At 39.3% G+C, this 13123-nt stretch overlaps 1 protein-coding gene across 1 annotated transcript; it reads right to left on the reverse strand.

The window, feature by feature from the left end:
* Nucleotides 1-11188: 11188 nt before the first annotated feature.
* LOC145462645 (uncharacterized) lies at nucleotides 11189-13073 on the reverse strand. The gene has a single exon (XM_081446224.1). The coding sequence runs from the start codon at nucleotides 11948-11950 to the stop codon at nucleotides 11189-11191; it is 762 nt and encodes a 253-aa protein (XP_081302350.1). The 5' UTR covers nucleotides 11951-13073.
* Between the last annotated feature and the right edge of the window lie 50 nt (nucleotides 13074-13123).

Below are 13123 nucleotides of genomic sequence, written 5' to 3' on the forward strand. Positions count from 1 at the left end.
TACAGTGTCTGTATATTTCATGTGAGATTCTGGTTTATCCAGCTTGATTTTTTTGAGAATAAGTCCATGTTGAGAATAAGCCCATATGATGAAAGAGGAATGAAGCATATTCACTGAGACCAGTTTTCCCGTCAGTCCAAAGAACATATTCTTCAGGTGTGCAGAGAATGCAGTTGCAGTGAAGGCATCCCCATTCTTGTTCTGTGGGGAAAGGGGGAAAAACAATCAATTTATTAATGGCATGCATGTCTAAGAGTACCCAGTGGGTAGACTAAGAGCATTTTCCCCTCTGTGTACATCTTTCTTTCACCCTTTAGCATTACCAGGAGTGAGAAATCAAGCTGTTTTACCCCAGAGATTGACCTTGTCAGAATTCACCAGAAGTCAGCCAAGAGTGGAGGGAACACTTGGAAAACCCCAATACTTCCAGAGACACCCATTGAGGAGTCTTGAAGAGCATCCATTCACCTGCAAAGAATTGTTGACTGGCTTGAATCATTCCTACACACCCTGGGAGAATTCTTTTGAGAGGGGAAAATGGCCTAAACATTGGTTTTGGGGATGGAAGAGCCCACTTCAGAGCTATCAGCTTTTTCTTAACTAAAGACAGTATGCCAGAAAATTTACTGGCCCTACCTCCCGGCTAAGGTTAGGATGAAATCTTAATTGCACTGAAGAATGAAAACCAACATTTGTTCACCCCAGTTTGAAAGTCAGACTTAACAAAATAATTTAACTCATTATTTTTTGCAACAGTAAACTGGTTATGTGTGAACAGAAGTCATTCATGTACAAACAAATAATATGGCAAAGTTTGCGGTCATTCTGTGAAGAGAGTTAGTGAGTTGGTCATTAGTAATGCTCCCCTTTACCAGGCTTCGGTTTAAATACACACTGTAACAAACTACAACCTACATGACATTGTATGATGCATCGACTGATCAATGAACACACAAGTTTACAATTAGCCCAGAAATCCAACCTGCAGTGCTAATTTGTTTATTTTTATGTTGCAGGCGTGGAAGTTTTGTTGGAAATGGGTGTAAAATTGGCCTAAAGCGAAACGTAGAGCTTAGATGGAAATCTATGATTGGCATTTAATTCCAAAGATGATTTTTGCAATATGCTCTGAATCTTAAAGCAGTGTGAAAACTCAGACGGAAAATTTCCCTGTTTGCAAGGAATCAAAAAATTCTTCCAAGCAATTTCCAATCCCTTAATTGAACTGCGGTGTAATGTTTAAGCCACACATAAGAAACTAATTAAATTAATTTGTTTCAATTTTTTGTCTCGAGAGGTTCCTCCATAGAGAATGATCCAAAAATTTCTGATCCCCCAAGCAACACAGGAGAGGATTCAAAATTTCTGATCCCCCAAAGAACTCTAGAAAGGGTTCAGAATTTCTGATCCCTCAAAGAACACAGGAGAAGATTCAGAATTTCTGATCCCCTACAAAGCCAGTGTTACATCCATTGTAGCCACATTAAATCTTATCATTGAAGACAGGGTTTAGATCTTGCTGCCTCCCTGAACAATGTCTAATCAAAATATTTTTTCTTGATAACAATATTCAATTAGAAATTTTATAGAAATATGGCATAATTTTCTTAACAGATTCCATACACTCGGATTATACTGAGAGAGCGATGAAGAACAAGTTTCTTCACAGCAGTCTATTAATATAAGTAACTGTAAACATTACACATTGTATTACAATGATGACTGCACGTCAAAATTGCATTAGCTGTAAGTTTAAAAAACAGCATCAAACAGTACCTAAGAGGACAGGAAAGTTCAGAATTGACCAAAACAGTAAGATTACTCAAACTGCGCAACTGTGGGCATCAATGCAGACTTTCTCTGTCAGAATTAGGCCACCTTATGTGAAGGAAAAATTTCTAACAATTTCTATTTAACATGGAAACAAGGCACCTCAAAAAAACAAAAAGAGCGTTCAAGAACACCACAGTACATTACAGGGATGACAATTAAAGACTGCAATTTACATGTACATATAAAATTGCAGTTGATACTTTCCAGTGGGTCAATGTACTCTACATGCATGTATACAGTGTCCTCCAAAAACCTGTTGTCAAATAGCAGAGGCCATGGACTTAAGCATTGCCCAACACGTTTTTACGTCTTCAATCTAACTTTTTGACTGGGCTACCAGTTCATTCACACTTCAGTTACGCATCCACTTTAACCATACTCAAACGAGAAGAGTGGGGGTAAAATTGTTTTCATAAAGACCTGACAGATATGGATGCAAATATTGTAGCGAATGTTACAAGCAATTCTATTCTTTCTCTTTTAATTTGGCATGCTCGCCTTGGAGATGTTTCCTGGTAGATGGCAATAGTTTGCTGTCGTCAGTTAAAGAAAATGGACATAAGATGATACAAGTTTTGGGGAGCTCATCAACCCATGGAGTCTGCCTTCTGGGCACATCTTGTGGACTCCACTTCCCCTTAAAAGATCCTTTCCAGTAGTGGATCTTGACTCACTCACTTCAAGAACCTTTCCAATTACTGGCACTTTATCATAATTGACCAGATGGACTGCCACAAACTTTCCCACCTCAATGTTCTCCAAGCAGTCAGCATATTTTATGTTTAGGGATTCCATGGATGAAGAAAATTGTAATGATCTGGACACTAAATATAAGTTTTAACGGATTTTCTTTAGTACAGGCATGCCTGTGGAGATGTATGTACAGTGGATGTTTTATTGTTTTTTCCCAACAAATGCTCAGTCGTACAGTGTAGCTTTAAATTCCATTAATATGCTTAACACCTCAAAAATATGTAAGATGCACGTACACTATAAGCTGTACCCATCTGCCAATGTAGTGTATCGTACTTGTAATACATCTAGCAAGCACCACTTGCCATAAACCAAGAAACACACCTGCTGAGTCTCAACTGTTTCTTTGTCATGCATGGCTTGCAAATGATCAGGAATGGTGATATCTTCATTTACTGGCCTCTGCATTTTGGGACACCTTTTAAGAATTTCTAAAGGCCACTGCGAGTGATAAGGCAGCTCCAAAAGTTTGTCCATATCCTGGAGTCACCAAGCCCATGCTCTTGAGACTCCCACAGGATAGTGCTCCTCAAATTTTTTAAGATCTCTCTTCATAGCCTCCACATCAATTTTGTTCAGCGTGGGCTGCACAAGGCTGGGTCTCTCAGTTGGTATGGACTTGAAAAGACCAAAGATAAAAATGTCATAAACTGCACTTTGTAGACATTTTGTTATGGAAATTAAAATTAGAGACCTCACCTTGAATGCCAAACTTTAGTTTCCCCAAGGACAGTAAAAGGCTGATGTCATGAAATGTTTCCACTGGCTTTGAATTTAGTAACTTTTTCTTTATGACCTTAAAAATTAACATTAATTTTAATAACAAAACAGTGTAACATGCATGTACCTTGAGCAGTTGTTGAGGGGTGTCCCATCTCATATGCGAGTAATTTCTGTAATACATGATGCAATGTCCCTGCTCATCTGTGACAAAAATTATAAAGTTACTGAGCTCTACATTCCAAAAAAAAAAAAAAAAAAAAGCTCACTACATAACTATTGTATGTTGTACACTCTACTGTCTGATGTCTCTATTGTGTATAAATACTGGTTGTGTTTCCTCAAATAACAGTCCTTTGCACCACATTTTCACCTGAGCAGATTGGGTTCATGTTCACCACATCAACTTTGTGGAGGTCAAGGGCTTGAAGATCTTAAGCTGTGTGGTTGTACCTCTGTTTATTCTAGGTCTCTGGCTTGTTGCAGAAGCTGCTTCATTGCTGGAAATGGGGTCTTTGTTCTCCACGTTATTAGGTGCTGGGCTGGATCCAGCTCCTTGTGTTGATGTTTTCAAGTAGTTCAAGTGTCTCGCTGTGAAACATCAGACACGCTACATGAACCATGCTACAGTATATATATTTTATTGAGATTTCTTTCTTCCTTTGCATTATTTTATTTTTGTACTGAGTACGTTCTAAAATGTAGCCTTGGTACAAAAAGTTTTCTTTTGGAGTGACAACTAACTTGATTACACAGTACCTTAAAATATTCTTTCAAAAAGTATAAATTTCCACCTTCTCTAACTGAGAAGGCATTAAACGAAGGTGTCCACCTGAACCCTGAGTGAAAAAGTCCCTTGATTCTTTATCACATCGGAGGGCCCAGAGCCATTGTAAAGTAGCTGATCTTTCATAATGGCTTTGACAATCTGCCTTCTAGATGTCTGAAGCCGATAAACCCCTGGGTGATTTTTGGCAGCTTGGATTGAGACTGGAGTCAAGCTGCTGATGCTCTCGCATGATGGCTGTCCGTCAAGTTGCAGTTTGTGCAGGTTTGCTGATATGGCTTTGTATCAGAGTAAACTGACATCTCCATTTCCCTGTACACAATGAACCTGGCCAAGAAGAATTTTTGGAGCATTCACAGTGCTGCTCTCTTGATGCAGACCACATAATCTCCTGGCTGGAAAAGGCAGTGTCCCGGTCGTTGTGTGGTGACCAGGGATTGAAATTGTGACGCAATGGTTGGCAATGCAAGCAAAAATTGAGTTTTAGCGACCAGATATTAAGAACTGGTCTCCAGTGGGCAACTCACCTTTTTGTCTGTCCTAACCACTTGTTTTGGGGATGGAAAAGTCCACTTTCAAAGCTATCAGCTTTTTAAGACAATATGCCAGGAAAGTTACTCGTCTTACCTCCCGGTTAGGGTTAGGGTGAAATCTTAATCAGACCACTTAAGGATGAAAACCAACATTTGTCCACCCTAGTTTGAAAGTCAGACTTAAACAAATTTAACTCTTCTTATTTTGGTAACAGTAAACTTACCAAAAGCAGAAAATCCCCACTTCCTTCCCTGGTTAGGTGCAGACAGAAATCATTCATGTACAAACGAATAATATGGCAAAGTTTGGGGTCATTCTGTGCAGAGAGTGAGCGAGTTGGTCATTAGTAATGCTCATCTTTTACCAGGCTTCAGTTTCAATTCACTTTGTAACAAGCTACAACCTATATGACATTGTATGATAGATCGACTGATCAATGAACACACAAGTTTACATTTAAAATTAGCCCTGACTAAAACCATTCGAATGTTTTTTTAATCTTGTTTACTTCTTTTAAAAAACAGGAAAAACCAGAAATCCAGCCTGCAATGCTAAATTGTCCCTGCCAGAGAACCACCTGGTTTTATTATGTAAGTCCAAGACCACTCTGTTGTCCTTCATCAACAAGGCATTTCGATCTCTGAAACATGCATGGTCAAAGTCGAAACCATTGGTGAGGACTTCGAGTGTTCGGATTTCAAGGCCTCTGGAAGGCGTGATGAATACAAGCTGACCATTTCCAGGTCACAGCATTCTCTGGACCTCGCCGTCATTGGAGCAGCCAACCACCCGGACAACCTGGTCCCTGAGGAATAAGGCAAAGAAAATCTCATTACTCTTAAATTATTTGTCACCAACTATGAATAATGTCACAACTCCTTGTAGAACTCTGTTTCTATTGTTCTTTTCACAAGATCGTGTGTCTTCTTATGATACATTGCAAATAACCATGTGCGATCATCCATTGGCTCAGTTCCTTGAGGCTGTACATATGCCTTTGGTCCCAGGGACTGACTGAAAAGTTCAAACAATTCCTTGATATCCTCTTTTCTTCTGTAGAATACCATCACTTTAGTGGCACTCAATTGTCTTTCATCAATGTCATCAGTTATTGACTTGAAGGTCTCATACAGGTTTCCATGATCTATATCAGCCACAACATACCGAATGTTCAGTTTATTTGGATTGCCTAAAATCTGGACACAACTCTGCATACACAAGTCTTTGATTATTGTACTCTTTGTTGCCGCTGTTGCTGTAGCAGTGAGTGCTACAAATGGCACATATCTGTGTAACAATGACCTTAGCTCTGCTAACCGTCCATAATCTTTCCTAAATGCTTCCTCAGTAGCTGTGTTTTTTCCCCTGATAGAAAAATGAAAATAAAAATGCGACTATTTTGCCAAAATAATCATTCAGTCCTACATTTACTGTAACCAAACTCACAAAAGACAAAAAACAAAAAACAAAAAAACAAAAACAAACCAAAAACAAAGACATTAGGAATTAATATTAAATGTTTACATTATTTGACTTTCACACTTTGTCGCCCAATTGTTAAAACGACTTGACTAAATCTTGATGATAAATGCTTTCCACTACTGCAGTTGAAGTTAAATTAACCTAGTTTAAAATTAGAGATAAATGAAAAAAACAACACTCACCATTTAGCTATACAACAGAGTTGGAAACTAACTTTTGAGGTAAATTGCTTACAGTAACGGAGTGTGTTCATTTTCATTGTAATTGAAATTCTTGGCATCATTGTCAGTCTCCTTTGTCTCACCATTGTAGCCCTAAAACTGTTGTACATGCAAAACATGCTTTTTTCGGTGAATTTTGAACATTAACCATGCATTCATCATCATCATCTGCACCCTGTGATCAGACCACAGACCACAGAAATACTGCACCCTGGGATCAGAGCACAGGCTGCAGAAGTTCTGCACCCTGTGATCAGAACACAGACCGCAGAAATTCTGCACCCTGGGATCAGAGCACAGGCTGCAGAAATCCTGCACCCTCTGATCAGAACACAGGTTGCAGAAATACTGCACTCTGGGATCAGAGCACAGGCAACCAATTTACAGAGGCATTGCAAACTGCACACAATTTAATGTATTCAGTTTCAAACTTAGAATAATATACAAGAACTTTAAACTATTAAAAATAATTGTGCTCCACTACTTCAAAAGATCATTTAAATATTATTATAGAAAAACAATGGTAAATGATCAGCATGTAAATGCTTAAATTACATTTGAAATATTATGATCACTGTAATCCTAATCTGCAGAGATGGTTCTGTCATCAGAGTCACTGGCAAAAGTACTGTCAACTGTTGCTTTCATTTCACTTTGCATTTCAAAGGAGGCAGAGCTAATCCACACAGCATGTCTGTTTCCTTTGAGGGCTGCGACAAAGGCACCCCCACTTTTACTATCAACATCAACAACTGTATCTCCTTCTCTAGAGAGATTTTCCACCAACCAGGGAAAGGCGTCTTCCATGGCAGTGGCTGGTTTGGGGCATAGCCCACAGTAGTTAAATTTTCTGGGCTTGTAGAGACGGACAAATGTCTGGCGGTGACTTGTCACGACACCGACCAGTGGCCCATGACCAAGGTCTTCACTGCTTCTCTCAAATAAGGGCCTGAAACAAATGAAAAGAGAAAACATAAACACAACAAGCTCCTTTTCTTTATTTCAGTTTGTAGTGGTGATGTTGAAATTTAACACTTGAACAATCTTCTCCAAATTAGATTTTCATTGATCAACATTCTCAAAACAAGAAATCAGACTGCATGTTCATCAAGGAGAACTGGATAAAACGGTTCACAAACATTGTGGTTTGAGTAAAGACTAAACCAGACGCCACATGTAGCTAACACTTTCTTCAGAATTCTAGTTGGCCAATTAACTTCTGCTTTCAGAACAAAGTTGATGGCCTGACTGATTTTTTTAAATGCCATCATCACTTTAAAATTTATTAACACTTGCTGTGACTTAAATCTGGTAATGTTAAAAACTCGGCAGATATCGCAGTTTTTAAAGAACACGCATCAAGAAGCCCTCTGGATTTTTCAACTTTGTTGTGTGACATAGAACCATCAATACAATATTCCCCAAGATTATGTTCCTTCTGGATAACATTGATAATAGGAGCTATCTGGACGGTGAAGCATGCAAATTTAACTAATCATAAATGTGCAATCATATTATTACCTGCCTTCTCACGTTTTTGGGGAACATTTGTCGCGTGGAAATGTGCTGTTTGAGAATCTGCTGTTCCCCCCTCTATCATCCGTTCCTTGACTGCCTTGAAATCATTAACATTCGTGAATAGGACAAGATTGAAGGATGTTGTCTTTGTAAAATTTACCTTGGATATAAGGCAAAACATTCTGTGGACACAGACAGAGACGAGGATCAAATTCCATTGACTTAAAAGTAAGTGACCATAGTGATTAAAACAATGTCAGTTACATGTGCTGTCAAAATGAATCTGATAAAAATCCAAAGCTGAGGCTCTACATGGTAAAACTGTTTCTTTGCAGTTCTGGCAAATGCCCTTGTCTGTCCACTGTGACATGTAAAAATGTGAGCTTACAATAATATGTTCCAAACACTGTACCTTACCATCACATTTGTAAAACTCTGTAGAATGCCATTTATTATTTAACCAGTGGTAAAGATGCCCAAGAACTATGTTACAGCACGTTGTCACCATGATTTCATTTTTAACATAATCAAGATATGTGTACTTACTTCACAAGCCTGCATTTCCTATCGCCAAAAATGCACCATGAAAATGAGGTAACTTTACTACAGCTGCCTGTTCCACCATGCTGAAATCCTGAGAAAAGACAATGATTCCCTTTGCTTTATTTTTCCCATTCACCAGACCATCCACTTCCTGGACACCCTCATCATCTCTCTGTCTCCTCAGTCTTTCTAAGTATTTTTGAAATTCATGCAATTATTCAACATCCTTCACCTGGAAGTAGGACATACAGTGCTGGCATTGTTCCCCCTTCATTGATGGGTAAAATCGCTTAACCCTGCCACAGAGTAAAATCTACTGGCATTAGCTGGAGTAGAATCTTTAAGTGGCACTCTTTTAGGGTGAGAGAGTTAACTGCAGCTTGAAATTTGTAATAACCAAACCAAACCATCACCGTCACAACAGTTTTATGTAACGCGCTTCCCAATCAATTAAGGGGACAGCCTACCTTCATTTTCATACATTTTATGAACACAGTGCTCGCAAACTTTTAAAGATATACCAATCATCTATATATCAAATTAAACTGCAAAAGATACTCTATCACAGTGGAAATTGAAAAATGACAATTGTTTAATTGAGAAAGCATACTGCCCCCCATACACCCAGGTCCCTAATTGTGCAATCACTCATCTGGCAACAGTGCTAAAGTTACTTTACTATATAGAGGGCCAATTAAATCATTTCTAGCAAGAGTAAAGATAACTCTGTGCAGTAAACCTAAAAACTGCATTGCTACTCTAATTTACAGTTATGAAATGACGGGATGAATTATAAGCCCCCAAAATAGCCTAACAATACAACATTGCAAAAGCTAGTAACATTTCTGGTTATCAAAAATTGACTGTTAAGGTGGCTCTGAAAATGGTCATTCTTGTAACATTTACATGGCCATGAGATCCTCACTACAAAAATCTAGGTTATATCACTGAATGTAGCATAGCTCAGAGTTTCCAGTTCTGAAGTTTGACATGAATAAGATATATTCCAGAGGAGACACACCCACAAATCTGACCACACCCATTTCCGTACCTCCCAAAATAGTAGATATTGGGAACCAAATATCTCAGCCAAGAAACACAGTTTGTTTGTCAAATTTTCAGTGCAAGTTCATATTGTTTTGAACTGTGAAATGGGCCACTCTCATGCCAATACTTTGAATAAGTCAAAAGTTATGACTATCTACATAAACATGAGAAATTTACCTTGGATTACTTGAGGTTCACAGCCAGTAACTCATAAAATACTGGTCAGTTCAACGCAAAAGTGGCTCATTTCACAGCTCTTACTATCCTAAAGACACTGAAAATTTCAAATCATTTGCTCATATACTTTTTTAAAAAGAGCGTTCCCAGTGTTCAAAATCCTGAAAATTTGCATATTTCAGAAAATAAGGCTTAAAGTTAGTAAACTAAATTAGAAACAGAAATGGAATGTTTTTAAGGAAAACGACCAATTTTTTAAGTTTAAAAGACATGTTTCGACAGAACGTCTGTCATGTTCCGTTGAATGAATGATTACAAAGCAAGTTGAATAATAAGGAGACAAAAATGCTAATTAAGACAAATAGTAACAACAGAACGTGAAAAGGTGTAAATTAAAAGGATAATTTTAGATTTACATGGTGTAATTGCTGATTGAGGCAAGGTAGTTTTTTTTTGAATATGGATAGCCTCCTTTATCTTGAGTTGAAAGCTGGTAGACACGTAGGATGGTCCTTCATTTGCTTATTAAGAATCATTATGTCCTTTTTTCCATTTCCTTAGCTGTTTTCGCCGTTTCTTGGCAGCCTCCCCACTTTTTCTATGAGGATGGTGAATCTGGTCACTGTCTAGTTTTCTACAAGCTTTCATGCAGTGGACTCCAGGCAGAATTCCAAGCTGTTTTATGACAGAAAGCAAGGACATTGAGCCATCATTGAAATGGGCTACTCCCAAAAAGGTTGCTCTTTCAACTGTAGGCAAACTTGCGTGTGTCTCTTTGGTAGCACGTTGCCAAATCAGTCCATTAATACTTTCATTTTGGTTTTGTGTGCCTCCATGCATGCATTTTGACAGGAGGCTCTCCTCGCTGAGGGCTTCAAAAGTTGGCAGAATGACATTTGCCACAGCCTCTGGTATTGGGTCTTTGTGTACATAGTCAGTAGTTTCTTTAGCAATGTCTCTTTGGAACCCACACCAGGAATTCTCTCCCTCTGGGCATAGGCCATGATCTGGGTTGTCATTGCTTGATTTACTATGATACCAAATGGCCATGACTGCAGTCTGCATTGCTCTGATACTGTGAGTGTTCTGCCTGATGGCCTTTCCAAAATACACTTGCAGTTTGTCTATTCGGTTTTCCGTCAGCCTCCCGTTGCCACCAACTGGTTTGCCGTCCTCTAAAGGAGTCTTCATCAGTCCCTTTTCAATGAACGTAGGCGTGAACCCAACCGCTTCTAGACATGGCCCACACATTCAAGTTTTTGGACCACAACATTGCCATACACAGCCTCTTGAAGTAAGAGTTTGTGCGCCTTGCTGTCGCCATCTCTAAGGAATTCAACTTATCGTATTTCATATTTTTCAATAGACCTTTGAAAAATGTTTAGCAATCCAGTGGCATCCATTAATCCACAGGACCCTTCAAAATTCGCATGGCATTGATGTTGATGTTGTTCCCACCACTCTTCAAATTCAGGTGATCTCTCTTTCCCCATCCACTGCACACACTGCTTGCATTCTTTGGACATTACCTCACAGTCTAGAGCCTTGCCTGTGATTGTTGACATTGCAGTAACTACTCCATACGATGGCAAAACCCTCTCTTCCTCCGTGTTCCATCCCCTGACACTGCAATATCATAGAGGCTTTCTTCGTTGGGCTCATAAAACTCTTTGACTTCGTTGGCAGCTCTAGACATGCTTTCTTTGGCAACAGATTCGGTTGCACCTCGCAGAGCTTTCACATCATCACGGTACGAGTTCTCATTCATGGGAGGTAACATGTTCATCACACACGTAAACTTTACAAGTCCTTGGTGAATCACACCAATGTTTCTCATTGCTAAAACCGCTCTTCTGTTTACCTCGAAAGCTTGTTTATTAGGCACTTTGGCAGAAGTATAAAATGAATGAGAAAGGGAACATTTTCCTTTGGTACACTTCAAAATAAGAAGGGAAGCTAAGCCCATTTTAGACTCTTCATCTTCCTCGAGAGAAAGAGTTCCCTGTTTACAGGAAGGGCATTGCAACGACTTGAATACCGAGGCAAGGACACAGATATCAACAAATCTAAAACCTTGGAGATTTTCACCCTCAGTTTTACTGAATTCCTCTGAAGAATCATCTGTCTGCGTCTCAATTTTACGCTCTGAAGCTGGCAACGACTTGAAATTTTTGAATTTCACACCTCCGGCATCTCCACTCGACTCGTCGCTTTCCTCGGTTGATTTTTCTCGAACTGGAACAGTTGTGGTTGAAGTATTATTTTTCTTTTTGTACTGGTTACCAGTAAATCTTCTCTTTTTCCTTTCTCGACTGCATACTTTCGTTGGAGGCATGATTTTACTGAAAAGATTTCACCACTGAATTGTAAACACTCACTCTCGGTCGCTTGCACGTTTTCTCTCTCAAACTAGACCGTGTAATCGAAATGAAGTGTCACCTATCTATGCAAACTTGTTACCAGTCTCCAATATAGCATTGGATAGAATGAGGCTGAAATCAAACTGGAAAATCGCCCTTTTTCGGGCAAAAACAACGCACAAACAACATTGGTTTCCATGGTTACCGATCACAAACTGGATAAAACTCTCAAATTGATGTAAAATCATAGACAAGTTGGCGAAAAAATGTAGCTTTTATGAAAGTAAAATGGCCAAAGATGTCTTAAAACACAAAATCAAAACACAAAAAGTTTTCGATTTTAAGCCTATCGAGCCACCTTAAAGGTTCATTGCACAGAAAATTTATCAGATTCTAAAAATGTATGGTTTATGGGTACGTTTCTTAAAACCTTTGCATCTACATTTGCCAAACGGTGTGTCTAATTTGGCCCGAAAAGTGTTTTTGAGAAAATCAAGAAACTTTTCACTTGCGACAATGTCTCTCAACATCCTCCAGGAACATGAGGGTCTCGCTCTTCTTCAATGTTATGTTCCTCCTCATGCCTTCTGTCACTCCTCCTTTGCTGTCTTGCTTCCAAGGCACCGACGCATTACTTTTTTCTTGCATGGTACGTGCGTTTACTGCCTTCCTTGTCAGCAGCTTCAGAAACATACCGTCCTGGATTAAGGTCACACTGTCTCATGATGTTTGCAGTAGTGTGTGCACCATCATTAAAACGTGCTACAGCCAAAGCACATGCTGTCTCCACGGAACTCAGGCCTACGAATGAATCTTTTGGACATAAGCCCCAAACAGCAGAGTTGAGGGACTCGTTTTGGTTTTGATTGGCCCCTTCAAGGCAGTGATCCAGCAATTCATCTGCAGATAAGGCTTCAAAAGTTGGCTTGATTACTTCCACTACAGCTGGGGCCAAGGGAGACTTGTGTTGGTAACTATCAGTTCCTTTTGCCTGATACCGCTGTCACTCACACCATAAAGTTTCACCCGCTGGGCAGTAGTCATGTTGAGGGTTTTCATCTAAGGAAGCAGAGTGGGACAATATGGCCCATTCCCTCTTTGTTTAGTGTCAGTCAAACGGTCTCTCCCTCCAATAGTCTTTCCATCTT

Source organism: Orbicella franksi, chromosome 12 (genome assembly GCF_964199315.1).
Source record: "Orbicella franksi chromosome 12, jaOrbFran1.1, whole genome shotgun sequence".
NCBI classification, from domain to species: Eukaryota; Metazoa; Cnidaria; class Anthozoa; order Scleractinia; family Merulinidae; genus Orbicella; species Orbicella franksi.